This window comes from Bos javanicus, chromosome 13 (assembly GCF_032452875.1).
Source record: "Bos javanicus breed banteng chromosome 13, ARS-OSU_banteng_1.0, whole genome shotgun sequence".
NCBI lineage: Eukaryota > Metazoa > Chordata > Mammalia > Artiodactyla > Bovidae > Bos > Bos javanicus.
The window spans coordinates 22846193-22864169 of record NC_083880.1 but is presented as its reverse complement, the minus strand read 5'-3'; the positions used below and the strand labels follow the sequence as shown (position 1 = coordinate 22864169).

Below are 17977 nucleotides of genomic sequence, written 5' to 3'. Positions count from 1 at the left end.
CTGGAAGATAGTCAAAAGTTTACAGTACCAAGTAAACAACACAAAGGCAACTTAAAAACTGTAACAGTTCTGTGTCATTTTCAGTTGCCTAGGCTCTACCACTTACTAGTGTGACAATGGTCTTGAAGACAGCATCCCATGTTCCTAGTGCCAAACTCTGGCCCCTGGTTCCTGAAGGGGCGAAGCAGAGCTTGCCCTCAAAGAACTATGATTTTAAGTTTTAACAGAACTAAGGAAGGAGGACTGACTTTGGCATTTGCTCTTGTATCCTTTAACCTGGATGAAGTGTGTTTTAAGAGGTTACCTGTAATCCCCAGGATAACCATTTAAAAATATATACATGGGAAACGAAGTAAGAATCAAAATCTGATACAAGAAACAAAGAAGAGCATTATATACTGAAAAGCAGGTCAAAACACCAAGAACATAAAAAACAATTATAAACATACATGCACCAAACATCGGATTTTCAAAATACATGGGGAGGGGCGGGACAGGGGAGGGGGGAACTGAAGGGAGAAACAGGCTGTTCTTTACTCAAGTTTCAGTAATGGGTAGAACTTAGAAAACCACTGAAGAAATAGAAGAGCTACTACAACCTATCTAGGCTCAATATACGTATACAGAAAACTGCACTAAAATCAGCAAAATACACATTCTTCTCAAACATCCACAAATGGTCTCCAAGACTGTTAACAGTGCCAGTCACAATACAAGTGTCAATAAATTTTAAAAGATCTGAAATCAGATCTTACCAATCCACAGTAGAATGAAAATAAAATTCAATACAGGAAGGAAAACCGGAAAATCCACAAATACATGGAAATTACACAATATTCTCTTAAATAACCAACGAGTCAAAGAAGAAATCATGATGGAAACTGGGAAATAAGACAAATGGAAAACATATATAAATGACATACGAAATTTCATGTGATACATAGAAAGCAACACTCCAGTTAAATTCATACCTGATAATACCTATGTTGCAAGGAAGATGCTTGAGTGGGGTGAAATGCACTGAAGGGAGTGACAGTTTAAATATATACAGGATCTCTTTTTTTTAATTGATGTATAGTTGATTTACAATGTTGTCTTAGTTTCTGGTGTACAGCAAAGTGATTCAGACATATATATGTTTATATATATATATATACACACACACACACACACAGATATGTATATGTATATATTGTTTTTCAGTTTCTTTTCTTAGTTTATTACAAGATAATATAGTTGTGCTATACATAAAATAAAAATAGTAATAATACAGGGTTTCTAATTATATACCTACCTTAAGGAGCTAGAAAAAGAGCAAACTAAGCCCCAAACCAGCAGGAAAAAGAGAGGTGTAAAGATTAGAGATAAAATACAAAACAGAAAAATAACAGGAACAATCAACAAAACCAAAGTTCTTTGAAAGATCAACAAATCTGACAAACTTTTAGGCTGACTAGGAAAACAAAGACAAATGACTAAATTCAGAAATGAGTGGGAACATTACTGCTGACCTTAACAAAAATAAGAATTAAAAGAGAATACCATCAACAAATGTACACCAACAAATTAGTTAACCTACAGGAAACGGACAAATTCCTAGGAAAATGCAAACTAACAAAAATGACTCAAGAAAGAAAATCTGAATAGATCTAGAACAAGAGATTGACTCAATCAACAACGAAAAACCTCCCAACAAGGAAAAGCCCTGTACCAGATGCCTTCATAATTGAATACCACCAAAATTTAAAGAAATATAAACACAAATCCTTCTCAAACTTCTGAAAAACTTGAAGAGGCAACACTTCCTAGCTCATTCTATGAGGCCAGTATGGTATCAAATGCCCCATGGTCAGACAAAAAAGCATAAGAAAATAAAGTAACAGCCCAATACACTTTATGAATATAAATGCAAATATTCTCAACACAAGTGTACCAGTGTCCTAGGGCAGTAATAAAAATTTCAACAAATTAGGTAGCTAAAGAAAAAAGAAATATATTCTCTCACACTCTCAGTTCTAGAGGCTAGAATCAACATGCTTCTCTCTCTTACCTGATGGCTCAGGCAATCCTTGACACTACTTGGTTTATGACTACATAAGTCCAATGTCCACTTTAGTCTACTAATGCACAGAAAATACATGGAACAAAGTGACATGTTAAAACACACACACACGCAACACACACTCATCTAAGATTAATCAACAAAGTGTGCTGTGGACAAACAATACAGGGCAAATTGATTCAGGTATTTTTTCCCATACGCAAACTGACAACGAGGGGAAAAGGAGACCACAGAAAGACCTAAGAGAAATAGCAGATACTGCAATGTATGTACCTTATTTGAATCTAGCTTATGGACCTTTGTGAGATCCTGATTCAACAAGTATAAAAGAAAACAGGAGACAATCAATAAATTTTGAACAATGCATATGTCATGGATTAAAGAAGTCCTTGTTAATTCTTTTTAGGTGTGATGATATATTGCGCATTTTTAAAATATCCAACTAAGTTAAGAATGCTCACAAAATTTAAACTCATCAGAAGACAGATAGGGGAGGGTAGAAAGAAGTAGCTGGCTATGACCTGGTCATTGTTAAAGCTAGACACCAAGGTCTCTCTACTTGTATGTAGGCTTAAAAATTTTCCACAGTAAAACCATTTTTAATATATCTGTAAAAATTAATCACTTTAGTATCTTTCATGTCCATTCCCTCATTTTTAACCCTCCCACTACTTCTATCTCAAACAGTTTCTCAGTATCTCTCCCTTGGATTCACTGCAATAAAGCAAAGTCCTATCTTTGTAGAATGTAGATTCCAACATCAGAGTATAAATTACAGCCCCTCAAAATAGGAACTCAGATGGTAAAGAATCTGCCTGCAATGCAGAAGACTCAGGTTCGATCCCTAGGTTGGGAAGATCCCCTGGAGAAGGAAACGGCAATGTACTTCAGTATTCTTGCCCAGAAAATCCCATGAACAAAGGAGCCTGGTAGGCTACAATCCATGGGGCAGCAAAGAGTCAGACATGACTGAGTAACTCACACAAAATAGGAATAATCAAAACTATCCTTGAAAAGCAGCTTTTAACTCCAATAGAGAAAGTGCATGATATTGTACATTGTTATGAATATACAACCCTGCTGTATTCCAATTCTTCTCATTGTTCTGTCAGATAGTGTCTATCAATGGCCCTCAACTCATTTTAAAAATTCCTCTTCAAGAATATAGATAAGCTGACACTGCCTCTTGCCTGGCCCCCCTCAATTGTACACTTCCTGTCTTTGACAAATATGGTTGGGAAAGCCTTAACTTAAAATCATTCACAAGAGATTTCCATATAGGTTTGGCTAGACCTCAGTCAATAAAATGGCAGACTGAATTACCTCTACAATTTTTTTTTCTATCTCTTCCTATGTAACTGATTTTAAGTATGTTAAAAGCGCACAGGACCCAGCTACACCTTTCTTTTTTATAGTTGGTCTTGTCTCATAGCCTTCTAACCCATTCACAAGGCTGTCAGAGTGATCTTTCTAAAACAGAAAACTCATGTTATCCCTCAGCTTCAATGGCTCCTGATAATCATCAGGACCAAGTCTTGAACTAAAAAGGGGGAGGGGGAGAAGAAAAGCAAAGGGAGAAGGTGGGGAAGGAAGGCATGTCAAGACTGGGGGAGGGGGCACGAGGGGAGGGAGGGAGGGAAAAGACAAGCAGGGGAAAGGGAAAAGAAGCTCCACCTCTCAGAAGGCCTACCATTCAAACTTTACAATGCCAACCCCTGATACACCTGGGTCTTTATCATTTGCTTCTCCCTTTGCCTATAACTCACTTTCCACACACCAATCTATGTTAAAACACTTACCTTCAACAAAGATCTATGGAGTAGGTGACATGAAGAAAATCAAAAGTAAAACTGAGAAATTCCTGATCATGATCACTAGAGAAAGAAAACTAAAACTTGGAACATAATTTTCCAGCATGAAAAATAGCTGTTAGTTGCTAGGTTGTGTCTGACCCCTTGGACTGTAGCTCACCAGGCTCCTGGAAAAATGGGTAGTAGATCTTAAAGAACAGTATCATTAATACTATGTATCAGGCACACTGTGGGATTTTGCTAACCACGCTGCAAATACAATTAGCATTTCTACAGGAAAATGCATTTCATGCTCCAAAATAATTTTGGAACAGAATTTAGAATCTTTTAAATACACACCAAATTTAGACTATAACACAGATGGCACTGCAAATCAGTAAGGAAAAATGAACTGAAAGAAAGAAGGAAAGAAAGGAAAAAGAAGTCATAAAAATACTAAAGAAGGTACTCCCCTGGTGGTCCAGTGGTTAGAACTCCCACATTTCCACTACAAGAGGCACAGATTCAGTCCTTGGTCAGACTACACCACATGCTGCGCATTGCAGCCAAAAACAAACGAAAAACAAAGAGGAAAATGTGAAAGCATTCCCTATATAACTTTGGAGTAGGGAAAGCCTGTTTAACTAATGGTTCAAAATATCAGAAGCCATGACACATAAGATTAATAAATTCAACTAAATAAAAATCAAAACCTTCTGTACAGATAAAAACCCCAAGAGCAAAGATTAACAGCAAGAATGAATCATCAAAAAAGCCTAATATATTAAGTGCTTCTACGAAAGCTCCAACAAATCAAAAAGAGAAAGATCAACGACTAAATAGAAAAAGCATATGAAGAGATCACAGAAGGGACAACATGAATTGCTCTTAAAAACATGAAAAGATGCTCAGATTCAGTCATAATAAGAGCAATGCAAAATACAAGCCCTGAGATACTTTCACCTACCGGATTACCAAAGACATAAAGAATAGGTTTTCATTCATTACTGCTGGGAACACAAACTGGTACAACCACTAAACAGAATAATTTGGGAATATCTACCAAAATTAACTGTAAAATGTTTGATCCAACAGTTCTACATCTGAGAATTAATAAAATCCTACAGATTTCACTGCATACAAGCAAAATGACATATATACTACAAGCAGCAGTCAAAAACACAAAAGATTAGAAAGTCCATCAACAGGTGACTAATTCCATAACATGCAGTAATAAATAAAGCTCTATATTGATAGTAGATAAATTGTTCAGGGAAAAAAACTTAAGATGCAAGAGAGTATGCTACTATTAATCCATTTGTATTAAAGTTACAAAAATATGTCTCCTCATATTTACTGGTATATGCAAAAAAGTAATAGAAACTGTGTAGATGGTGAACAGCAGTAGGAGGGAGGGTTTTTAATATTTAAAATTTTGGATAATGTGACTTACGGTCTAAACATTAAATTTAAACAGATATATTGCTATCCAAAAACACTATTTTTTCCTTTTATTTACTCATGTCATGACACTATTCTATGCCAAAACACTTCATAGAGTTGGCTGCCCAAAACGGAAGTACATACGAACAGTGGCTTAATCTCCACTTTTTGAGATTCATCAGTTACTTTTCATAGTATGCCACAGATGAATAAATTGATGCCTACACATTTAATAAGAATGGTACTGAGCTATAAAGAAACATGGGATTTCTTTGAGAAAGGTAACTAAAAATGGAAATGAAAACTAGAAATATAAAAGGGCCTTAGGAAAGCACACCAAAATTTAAGAGAAATCAAATTTCTTTATATTCAAACAACAAAGATCCACAGGGTGTCAAAATTAACATTCACTGGAAACATCATTTGTCTAGCAATACACAAAAGAGGGAAAAAGGAATTTAAAACAATAGATTTTTATCCCTAACCAAGAAAAAAAAAGTGGCTTATTTTCCCAACTAATATAAGAAATTGTATTCATTTAAAAAAATAAACTCAAAATTTTAATTAGAAGTATGTGGATCATTCTGCACTAAAAACACAAAACAAAATATACCAAGTTTGTTCAAAAAGTAGAAAATTTGTGTTTCAATAAAAAGAAAATTCATGAAAACATTATATCCAGTACTGTTAAAAAAATATTTGAGTGGCCATCACTTTTGATATAAATGAATTACCAGATATTTTAAAATACATCTGCACTCCAGTTCTCAAGAAAAATTTCTTCAAAATTTTCTGCACTTACCGCCATTATCTGTTCTTTTTAAAGCTCCATCCTTATGAGGACACAGTTCACATCTCTATTAAAAGGGGAGGAAACAAAGAGATTTTTCAGATTACCAAAGTATAACATCTTCCCTGTAACTTCAAAACTATTCAAAATGTGGTAGTGGCATTTTCTCTTAGTTGCCACCAAGAATATTTCAGAAAGATCCTGATCAAGTAATTCTCTATGATAAGTGATCATCCTCAGAGTACCAGACAAGAACTTTTAAAAAGTAAAATTTAGTGAACAGTAAAATGTTAAGACTTTTTTCCTTTTTGTTGTATTAATAAAAATAAAAAGATCCTCTGAACACAGTATTTGGGCACGGTTTTTAATATTTGCCTCTATCCCTTTACTGTCTGAGTAGAATCAACCAGGATTATTACACAGTCAGTTGGATCTGGTTTCTCCTGAAATAAAGAGGCAAATTCAAATTCAGAATTTTGATTTAAGCAGATTATGATCTCATATGTGCTGACCTGCCTATGGAAGGCCAAGAACTGCTCTAGTTATTCCCATTATTCTTTTCATTCACAGCACAATGATACTCAGTAATATATTATGGATCCCTCTCTCTACCACTCCCACAATTTAAAACCAGAAATAAACACCAAGCCAGTATTACCATTTCTTTTCCCTACTGACAAGAGGACTGAAATGATTATAAAAATAATTACCGAGTTTTCTGTGGCACTGTCTTACTATAAAGACTATATTCCTAGAAGTCATAAAGTCATATATAACTACTTATCATCTGTACCCTTCCTTACTCTCCAAAGAGGTTTTGAGAGTCAATTCTTAGGTAGGTTGATGAGACGTCCAGGGTACCCAAGGAGGAGAAAGGGGTCTGGCTCAAAAGGAGGAGAAAAGGACAAAGGTTTTATTCCCTACATTCCTCAGTCTTAGTCACATAAAACCTTTTTTGTTGTTGTTGTTGTTGTTTTTCCTTTAAGCCCAGAGCTGATGACTACACAACAAAACAACTCATCTTAAACTCTGTACTAAGTATTATATAACAACAAAGTATCCTGCTTGAGGACATGTTTCTCCTTCTTAAGAACCTTCTGACTAATCCTGTTATCTTAAAATGTAAATTGTGGGAGTGGGTCTGGTAAGACCTTTACAACCTTGAGACATTCTTTGATTTACTGTAATAACCAACTGAAAAAGTATCTAGGTCCCTTGCTAAAACTAGAGACGAGGGCACTCTCCATTCTCTTCTAATGTCTATGTTAGTAGCCTTCTCTGTCCTTTTACACTGTAATGAAACTTCTGCCACACAAGAGCCCTGAGTGGTCAAGCGTGGTACCTGATCCTGAAGCTAAATTTTCTTCTAAATTTTTCTTCTAAATTAAAGCTAAATTTTCAGAGATGACGAATCCAACACCGTTCACCATAAGCTATCAGTTTGAAGCATGTAATACCCTAAGATAAATGAGCTACAAAGTAAAATAAAGAGCAGGAAGTTAAGATAAAACAGTATATAAGTACACAGCTTCCCTGGTGGCTCAGAGGTTAAAGCATTTGCCTGGAATGCGGGAGACCTCTCTGTTCCATCCCTGGGTTGGGAAGATCCCCTGGAGAAGGAAATGGCACCCCACTCCAGTACTCTTGCCTGGAGAATCCCATGGAGGGAGGAGCCTGGTAGACTACAGTCTATGGAGTCACAAAGAGTCGGACACAACTGAGCAACTTCACTCACTCAAGCTGATTAGGGAGGATAAAGACCAAAGAAGTAAAATCATCTACATCCACCAGAAGCAGTTAAGGCATATACAAAACAATTAGATGTAAAATATTATATCAGAAACAGTCAGCATGATGGGAAGAGAATACAAAATCAGGTTTGTTAAAATGCACTTGAAATTTAAAGGCCAGCAACTTAAAACAATCCTATATATATACAGAGCACTATACCAAAATCTCAAGGTAACTGCAAACCAAAAATCTGTAATAAATAACACACATAAAAAAGAAAAGGGAATCCAAACATAACCCAAAGTATGGAAGTATGGAAGTATTAGTCACTCAGTCGTGTCCAACTCTGCGACCCCATTGACTGTAGCCTGCCAGGTTCCTCTGTCCATGGGATTTCCCAGGCAAGAATACTGGAGAGGGTTGCCATTTCCTTCTCCAGGGGATCTTCCCAACCTAGGGATCTAACCCAGGTCTCCCATATTGCAGGCAGACTCTTCAACGTCTGAGACACCAGGGAAGTCCAGAAACACAACCCAAAAAGGCCATCAAATCACAAGAAAACAAAGGAAGAAGAATGGGGGGAAAAGACCAACAAAACAAATCCAAAACAATTAACAAAATGGCAATAAGAACACATATATCAATAATTACCTTAAATGTAAACAGACTAAATGCTCCAACCAAAAGGCTGCCTGAATAGATATGGAAACAAGACCCACATACATGCTGCCTACAAGAGACTCACTTCAGATATAGAGACACACACAAAGTGAGAGGGTGGACAAAGGTATTTTAAGCAAATGGAAAAATCAAAAGTCAGAGTAGCAATGCTTGTATTACACACAGAAAAAATGAGAGGGTGGAAAAAAGTGCAAATGAAAAAATAAAAATTAAGTCAGAGTAGTTATGCTTGTATCACACAGACAAAATAAGAGGGTGGAAAAAAGTATTCCACGCAAACAGAAAAATCAAAAGTAACTCAGCTATGCTTGTACCAGACAAAACAGACTATAAAGACTGTTATAAGAGACAAAGATCATTACATAAAGGTCACAGAGTCAATCAAACAAGATGAAACAACTTTAATGTATATGCAACCAACACCAGAACATATGAATACATAAGGTAAATATTAATGGACAAAGAGAAACGGACAGTAATACAATAATGGTAGGGATATCAAGTCCTCACTTCATCAATGGACAGATACCTAGACAGAAAAACAATAAGGCAACACTGATGAGCCAGTGATTAGGACTCCACACTTTCAGTGCCGAGGCTCCCAGTTCAATCCCTGGCAACGTGGCACAGGAAAGGGTGGTCAATACTGCTAAATATCAGAGAAATACAAATAATTACAGTGAGGTATTGCTTCACAGTAGTCAGAATGACCATCATTAAAAAGTCTACAGGACTTCCCTGATGGTCCAGTGATTGAGAATCTGCCAGCCAATGCTGGGGACACAGGTTCAATCCCTCGTCCGGCAAGATTCTACTGCCATGTGGCAACCAGGCCCAGGTGCCGCAACTGCAGAAGCCCAGGCACCCACACGCTCTGCACGTGCTCTGTGACGAGAGAAGCCTCTGCAATGAGAAGCCGGCACACCATAACAAGAAAGCAGCCCTCTAATAAGGTTTGTTGGTTTTTTTAAGCCTACAAATAATACAAGCTGCCTGGAGAGGGTATGGAGAAAAAGGAACCCTCCTACACTACTTGTATGAATGTAAACTGGTGTAGCCATTATGGAAAACAGAACAGAGGTTCCCAAAAAAACTAAAAATAGAGCCACTAAATGACCCAGCAATCCCACTACTGACTATATATATCCAGAGAAAAAACTCAAAAACATACATGCACCCCAATGCAATATAAATAGCAGTACTATTTACAACAGCCAAGGTATCAGATCAGTTTAGTTCAATTCAGTCGTTCAGTCGTGTCTGACTCTTTGCGACCCCACGAACCGCAGCACGCCAGGCCTCACTGTCCATCACCAACTCCCGGAGTGGACCCAATCCCATGTCCATTGAGTCGGTGATGCCATCCAACCATCTCATCCTCTGTCGATCCCTTCTCCTCCTGCCCTCAATCTTTCCCAGCATCAAGGTCTTTTCAAATGAGTCGGCTCTTCACATCCGGTGGCCAAAGTATTGGCGTTTCACCTTCAGCATCAGTCATTCCAATGAACACCCAGGACTGATCTCCTTCAGGATGGACTGGTTGGATCTCCTTGCAGTCCAAGGGACTCTCAAGAGTCTTCTCCAACACCACAGTTCAAAAGCATCAATTCTTGGGCGCTCAGCTTTCTCTATAGTTCAACTCTCACATCCATACATGACCACTGGAAAAACCACAGCCTTGACTAGATGGACCTTTGTTGGCAAAGTAATGTCTCTGCTTCTGAATAATTTGCTATCTAGATTGGTTATAACTTTCCTTCCAAGGAGTAAGTGTCTTTTAATTTCATGGCTGCAGTCACCATCTGCAGTGATTTTGGAGCCCACAAAAATAAAGTCTGACACTGTTTCCACTGTTTCCCCGTCTATTTCCCATGAAGTGATGGGACCAGATGCCATGATCTTAGTTTTCTGAATGTTGAGCTTTAAGCCAACTTTTTCACTCTCCTCTTTCACTTTCATCAAGAGGCTTTTTAGTTCTTCTTCACTTTCTGCAATAAGGGTGTGTCATCTGCATATATGAGGTTACTGATATTTCTCCCAGCAATCTTGATTCTAGCTTGTGCTTCTTCCAGCCCAGCGTTTCTCATGATGTACTCTGCATAGAAGTTAATTAAGCAGGGTGACAATATACAGCCTTGACGGACTCCTTTTCCTATTTGGAACCAGTCTGTTGTTCCATGTCCAGTTCTAACTGTTGCTTCCTGACCTGCATACAGATTTCTCAAGAGGCAGGTCAGGTGGTCTGGTATTCCCATCTCTTTCAGAATTTTCCACAGTTGATTGTCATCCACACAGTCAAAGACTTTGGCACAGTCAATAAAGGAGAAATAGATGTTTTTCTGGAACTCTCTTGCTTTTTCTATGATCCAGCGGATGTTGGCAATTTGATCTCTGGTTCCTCTGCCTCTTCGAAAACCAGCTTGAACATCTGCAAGTTCACGGTTCACATATTGCTGAAGCCTGGCTTGGAGAATTTTAAGCATTACTTTACTAGCGTGTGAGATGAGTGCAATTGTGCGGTAGTTTGAGCATTCTTTGGCATTGCCTTTCTTTGGGATTGGAATGAAAACTGACCTTTTCCAATCCTGTGGCCACTGCTGAGTTTTCCAAATTTGCTGGCATATTGAGTGCAGCACTTTCACAGCATTATCTTTCGGGATTTGAAATAGTTCAACTGGAATTCCATCACCTCCAATAAGCAACCTAAATGCCCATCAATAGAGAAATGGATATAAAAGATGTGGTGTGTGTATATGTAGGGGTGTGTGCGTGCGTGTGTGCACATATATATACATGAAATATTAGCCATTAAAAAGCATGAAATAATGCCATCTGCAGCAACATGGATGGTTGTCCTAGAGATGATCATACTAAATGAAAAAAGTCAGAAATCAATTATCATATGGTATCACTTATATGTACAATCTTAAAAAAATGATACAATTGAACTTATTTACAAAACAGAAATAGACTCTCAAACATTTAGGAGAAAAACTTAAGTTACCAAAGGGGATGTGAGGAGGATAAATTAGGACTTTGGGATTAACATATACATACCACTATATATAAAACAGGTAAACAAAAAGGACCTACTGTATAGCACAGGGATCTATTACTCAATACCCTGCAGTAATCTATAATGGAAAAGAATCTGAAACAGACCACACACACATGCAAATGTGTGTGAGTGTAACTTAATCATCTTTCTATATACAATTGAAACTAACACATTGTAAATTGACTGTACTTCAATCTAATAAGAAGTAGATGTAGCTAATTTATGAAAAACCATTTAACCTTACTTATATCCAAATAAATATGAATATAAAAGTCACACAGAATAGGCGTTTTTGCCCACTTAAGTTAGTAAATCTTTTCTTAAAAAATAATCCGTAATGTTCAAAGTGCAGTGAACATTTATTTTTATATACTGTTGATGGCACTATAATCTAATTCTTTTGGAGAACAATTTAGCGATATGCTTCAAGAAAAATACTGATTCAATTAATTCACTTCCAGAGTCAAAGGAAATATAATAAAAATACCCATTATTAAGTACCATATCTTAATGATCTTTATATTATTTATATGCTTTAATCTCAAGACATGAAAAGATATATGCACAAAAATACTTTATATGGCTGTTTATAACTATAAAATTTTTATTTAAACTGTGTAACAGTGAGGAAGCTAATGTTATATTCACAAAGATTTTAAGTCAGTTTAAAAATGCAGAGAAAAGGACCTCCCTGGCAGTCCGGTGGTTAAGATTCTACCTACCATTCAGGGGGCACAGTTCAATCCTTGGCTGGGAAACTAAGGTCCCACATGCCCCATAGAGTGACCAAAAAAAAAACAAAATGCAGAGAAGAAAACTCTAAGAGAAAACTACATGCTAATAAATAAAATACTATTATATCTTCCCAAAAAAGGTAAAAACAGATATATATGAGACTTGAGAGAAAAAATGATAGTGAGAAAAAAAAAGGTTAAGTTATTGTTAGAGACTTCACCCTACGTTCAAGAAAAAAGGATCAGATTCAGGAAAACAGAAATTCTAGATCTTACAGTAAACCCATCCAACCTCAAAGTTTCACACAGTAGGCTACAGCTATACATGTTACTACTAGAATTCCACAGACGTATTCTTATTTAGTGAGAGGTACTGTTAAAACGCTGGGCTGGAAGAAGCACAAGCTAGAATCAAGATTGCCAGGAGAAATATCAATAACCTCAGATATGCAGATGACACCACCCTTATGGCAGAAAGTGAAGAGGAACTCAAAAGCCTCTTGATGAAAGTGAAAGAGGAGAGTGAAAAAGTTGGCTTAAAGCTCAACAGTCAGAAAACGAAGATCATGGCATCTGGTCCCATCACTTCATGGGAAATAGACGGGGAAACAGTGGAAAGTGTCAGACTTTATTTTTGGGGCTCCAAAATCACTGCAGATGGTGACTGCAGCCATGAAATTAAAAGACACTTACTCCTTGGAAGGAAAGTTATAACCAACCTAGATAGCATATTCAAAAGCAGAGACACTACTTTGCCAACAAAGGTCTGTCTAGTCAAGGCTATGGTTTTTCCAGTGGTCATGTACAGATGTGAGAGTTGGACTATAAAGAAAGCTGAGCACCCAAGAATTGATGCTTTTGAACTGTGGTGTTGGAGAAGACTCTTGAGAGTTCCTTGGACTGCAAGGAGATCCAACCAGTCCATCCTGAAGGAGATCAGTCCTGGGTGTTCACTGGAAGGACTGATGCTAAAGCTGGAACTCCAATACTTTGGCCACCTCATGCGAAGAGCTAACTCATTGGAAAAGACTCTGATGCTGGGAGGGATTGGGGGCAGGAGGAGAAGGGGACAGCAGAGGATGAGATGGCTGGATGGCATCACCGACTCGATGGACATGAGTCTGAGTGAACTCCAGGTGCTGGTGATGGACAGGGAGGCCTGGCGTGCTGCGGTTCATGGGGTCACAGAGAGTCGGACATGACTGAGCGACTGAACTGAACTGTTAAAACACACAAGTAAATCCTGGTACACAGATGATTTTAGTTTTAGTTTTATTTTTTGGTTTCTACAATCTCACATTTTACCAAGGGGGATGAGGGAGAAGAACGTTTTAATTGAAATGGTCCAAACACACAGAAATTATATAAGATGGTTGTTTCTATTTTACTTAATGTAGTGTAGTAAGAAAGCATACAGCTACTTTGCATCTTTATAATGTAGGCATCAATTTCCAAATACTTTTTCTACTTTAAATTAGCTTTTTTCCCAAAGTATAAAACTCACTATACTTCACTAAATCAAGTTCACCCAAAATACTGACCTTTAGGAAGCTGTAACTATATAACAATCCATTCAGCTGGATTACTCAGATTGTGAACACCATTCATTATATCTACAAAAAGCAGTAAGACTATAATTGCAACCAAAAAAAAAACCACAGGCTACATAAGAAGGATAAATTCAAGTTTTAAGTTTGATCTTTCTCGTATTATATGAAAGATGTAATTATGGCATGAAACATTTTTTGTTGGATAAAACATTTACCATCATTATTTCTTCATTTAAGCAAAAGATAAAAAATAAATATAAATTAACCTATTTTCTTGTGTTTTAGAAAGATTCATTACTACCATAGTAGAAATAAACACGCCTATCTCCCAGGCTGGGGTCTCCAAATAGCATTTCCTGAAGCAACCAGGACTCCTGAGAGAAGTGGATGGTTCCAGGTCTAGGTCAAGTATGCCCTAAATACAATGTTCTATTAAATAGCAAGGAAGTTATAAAAGATTGCTTTAGTCCTGTCAAAAGGACCTATCTGAAGCAACCTAAAGAGGATCCTGCTGTCCAAAGATGAAATCACTTAATGCTATAAGAGATAAAAACTGCAATAAATTCAAAGATACCAAATGTTTTTAAATCCATGATAAAATAAATTTCTACTTCTAAAATGCCTAAGTAAGTTTATAAGAAAAAAAAAAAAGTTTATAAGAGACAAACCCTTACACAGGATAAGCAGCCAGATAGATGCTGGTTTCCCACCAGAGGTCAAAATTGGGAAGGGACCAGCAAAAGAAGAGTTCCCCCTTTTCTGGGACTTTTCATCTGAAGACAAGCCACAGTCAGCCTGTAGTGGCTCCTGCAGTCTTAAGATGTGAAGAACCAGAAGTTCAGGAAAGTGACATCTGAATCCAGAAGAGGAGAGAACCAGGAGCAGAGTCCCTGAATTTTTACGTATAGAATCTGCCCAAATCTCCCAGTGACCTTGGGCCAACCACTCCATGTAAGGGGCAGGCTAGAATCCAGTTAAGGAAAAAAAGAAATGAAACGAAATTCAAGCAATTGCTCAAAATATTTAGTAGGCAGCTTAAGTCCAACCAACTCAAGTGCCTGATAAAAACAGTATCAATTTCTTCAAAATGATTTTTAATAGAATCAGACTTCCCACAAATAACAAGGTCTAGCAAACAATTCAAATTATCTAATCTATGAAGAATCAGAAAACTGGTTGATCATACCCAAGATAAAAGGCAATCAATGAAAGTCAATCCTAAAATGACCTAGCCATTGGAATCAGGCTTTACAGTAATAGCTAGTATAACTAAGTTCTATGAGATAAGTGAAAATATACCTAGAGTAAAAGAAACATAAGATCTCAGCAGAAGAAAAACAACTACTGAACTAAATAAAAATTCTGAAACTTAAAAATATAAAACATGAAGTGAAAAATTCATTGGATGGGCTTAACAGCAGAATCAAGATGACAAAGGCAAGAATCAAAGAACCTGAAGTTACTTTATCAATAGATAGAATCTATCTGAAAAAGAGAAAACAGTGAAAATATGAAGAGCCTCAGAGATCTAATGAACAGTAACAAGAAGCCTAACATGTATAATACCAAGGGAATATTTCATGCAAAGATGGGCACAATAAAGGATAAAAATGGTACAGACGTAACAGAAGCAGTAGATATTAAGAAGAGGTGGCAAGAATCCACAGAAGAAGTATGCAAAAAAGACTTCATGACCCAGATAACCACCATGGTGTGATCACTGACCTAGAGCCAGACATCCTGGAATGTGAAATCAAGTGGGCCTTAGGAAGCATCACTATGAACAAAGCTATCAGAGGTGATGGAATTCCAGTTGAGCTACTTCAAATCCTAAAAGATGAATCTGTGAAAGTGCTGCACTCAATATGCCAGCAAATTTGGAAAATTCAGAAGTGGCCACAGGACTGGGATAAGTCAGTTTTCATTCCCAACCCAAAGAAAGGCAATGCCAAAGATGTTCAAACGACCACACAATTTCACTCATCTCACACGCTAGTCAAGCAATGCTCAAAATTCTCCAAGCCGGGCTTCAACAGTACATGAACCGAGAACTTCCAGATGTTCAAGCTGGATTTAGAAAAGGCAGAGGAACCAGAGATCAAACTGTCAACATCCGATGGATCACAGAAAAAGCAAGAGAGTTCCAGAAAAACATATACTTCTGCTTTATTGACTATGCCAAAGCCAATGACTGTGTGGATCACAACAAACTGGAAAATTCTTCAAGAGATGGGATTCCAGACCACCTGACCTGCCTCCTGAGAAATCTATATGCAGGTCAAGAAACAAGTTAGAACTGAATACAGAACAACAGACTGGTTCCAAATAGGAAAAGGAGTACGTCAAGAAGTGTATATTGTCACCCTGCTTATTTAACTTACATGCAGAGTACATCATGCAAAATGCCGGGCTGGATGAAGCAAAAGCTGGAATCAAGATTGCCAGGAGAAATATCAATAACCTCAGATACACTTATGGCAGAAAGCGAAGAACAAGTAAAGAGCCTCTTGGTAAAAGTGAAAGAGGAGCGTGAAAAAGTTGGCTCAAAACTCTACATTCAGAAAACTAAGATCGTGGCATCTGGTCCCATCACTTCATGACAAATAAATGGGGAAACAATGGAAACAGTGACAGACTTTATTTTGGGAGGCTCCAAAATCACTGCAGATGGTGACTGCAGCCATGAAATTTAAAAAGACGCTTGCTCCTTGGAAGACAAGCTATGACCAACCTAGAGAGCACATTAAAAAGCAGACACATTACTTTGCCGACAAAGGTCCATATAGTCAAAGCTATGGTTTTTCCAGTAGTCGTGTATGAATGTGAGAGTTGGACTATAAAGAAAGCTGAGCACCAAAGAATTGATGCTTTTGAACTGTGGTGTTGGAGAAGACTCCTGAGAGTCACTGGGACTGCAAAGAAATCAAACCAGTCAATCCTAAAGGAAATCAGTCCTGAATATTCACTGGAAGGACTGATGCTGAAGCTCCAATACTCTGGCTACCTGATGTGAAGAACGGACTCGTTGGAAAAGACCCTGATGCTGGGAAAGATTGAAGGAGGAAGGAGAAGGGGACGACAGAGGATGAGACGGTTGGATGGCATCACCGACTCAATGGACATGAGTTTGAGCAAGCTCCGGAAGTTGGTGATGGACAGGGAAGCCTAGCATGCTGCAGTCCATGGGGCTGCAAAGAGTTGGACATGACTGAGTGTCTGAACTGAACTGAACATGTATAATTGAAGGCCTGGAACCGGGAGGTGGCAGGATGTGGGGGTGTACAAATACGAGAATATGGCAGCAAAGCAAAGTTTGAAAAATAATGGATGAAAATTTCCACTATTAGAAGACAAATTTATGGATTCAAGAAGCACAGTGAACCCCAAACAAGCAAAATGGCTTGCTAAAAAGCAAGCATAAGTCTTAAAGAAGCAGCCAAGAGAAAATGACACATCAAACACAGGGAAACCATAACTGAAGTAATACCTGATCTCTCATTTCCAATGAGAAGCCAAAGTAGTAAGACAGAATGGAAGCCAAAATAGTAAGACAGACATCATCAAAATGCTTGAAGAAAAAGAACTGTTAATCCAGAATTCTAAGATGTCCTCCAAAATGAAGGTGAAATAGATATTTTTAGGTAAGAAAGAGCAAACAGAATTCACCATGAGAATACAGACTACAATAAAGGCTAAAAGAAATTCTTCAGAATGAAGGGAAATGGTACTAGATGAAAAACATACATCTTCAGGAGGCAAAGAAGAGCACCATAAATGATAAACATTTGGGTAAATAAAACAGACTTTTAGATCTTAAATTCTTAAAAGTACATATGATTATTGAAAGCAAAAACTGTAATACTGTCTTCTGCGGTTCGTAACAAGCAGATCTAATACATAAGACAACAGTGTAAGTGATAATGGACAGAGGTGATGTGATGTGAAAGAATCTCTAGTTATATAAGATTTCTATGCTTTACAAAAAGTGATACAATACTAAATGTACATACACTAAGTAGACTGGGGATTTCCCTGGTGGGTCCAGTGGTTAAGACTCTACCTTCTACATACAGAATGAAGTAAGTCAGAAAGATATTAACACATATATATGGAATCTAGAAACATGATACTGATGAGC

At 37.4% G+C, this 17977-nt stretch overlaps 1 protein-coding gene across 8 annotated transcripts in view; it reads right to left on the bottom strand.

Annotated features, from left to right (window-relative positions):
• Positions 1-17977, bottom strand: part of MLLT10 (MLLT10 histone lysine methyltransferase DOT1L cofactor) — a 207895-nt gene that overhangs the window by 153059 nt on the left and 36859 nt on the right. For all 8 annotated transcript variants that reach the window (XR_009740239.1, XR_009740240.1, XM_061435970.1 and 5 more), the window contains exon 4: positions 6098-6152. Coding sequence is in view for 6 of the 8 variants with exons in the window: in XM_061435970.1 (XP_061291954.1) it covers positions 6098-6152 (55 nt within the window). In the remaining 2 variants the exon portion in view is untranslated. The remainder of the gene's footprint in view (positions 1-6097; positions 6153-17977) is intronic.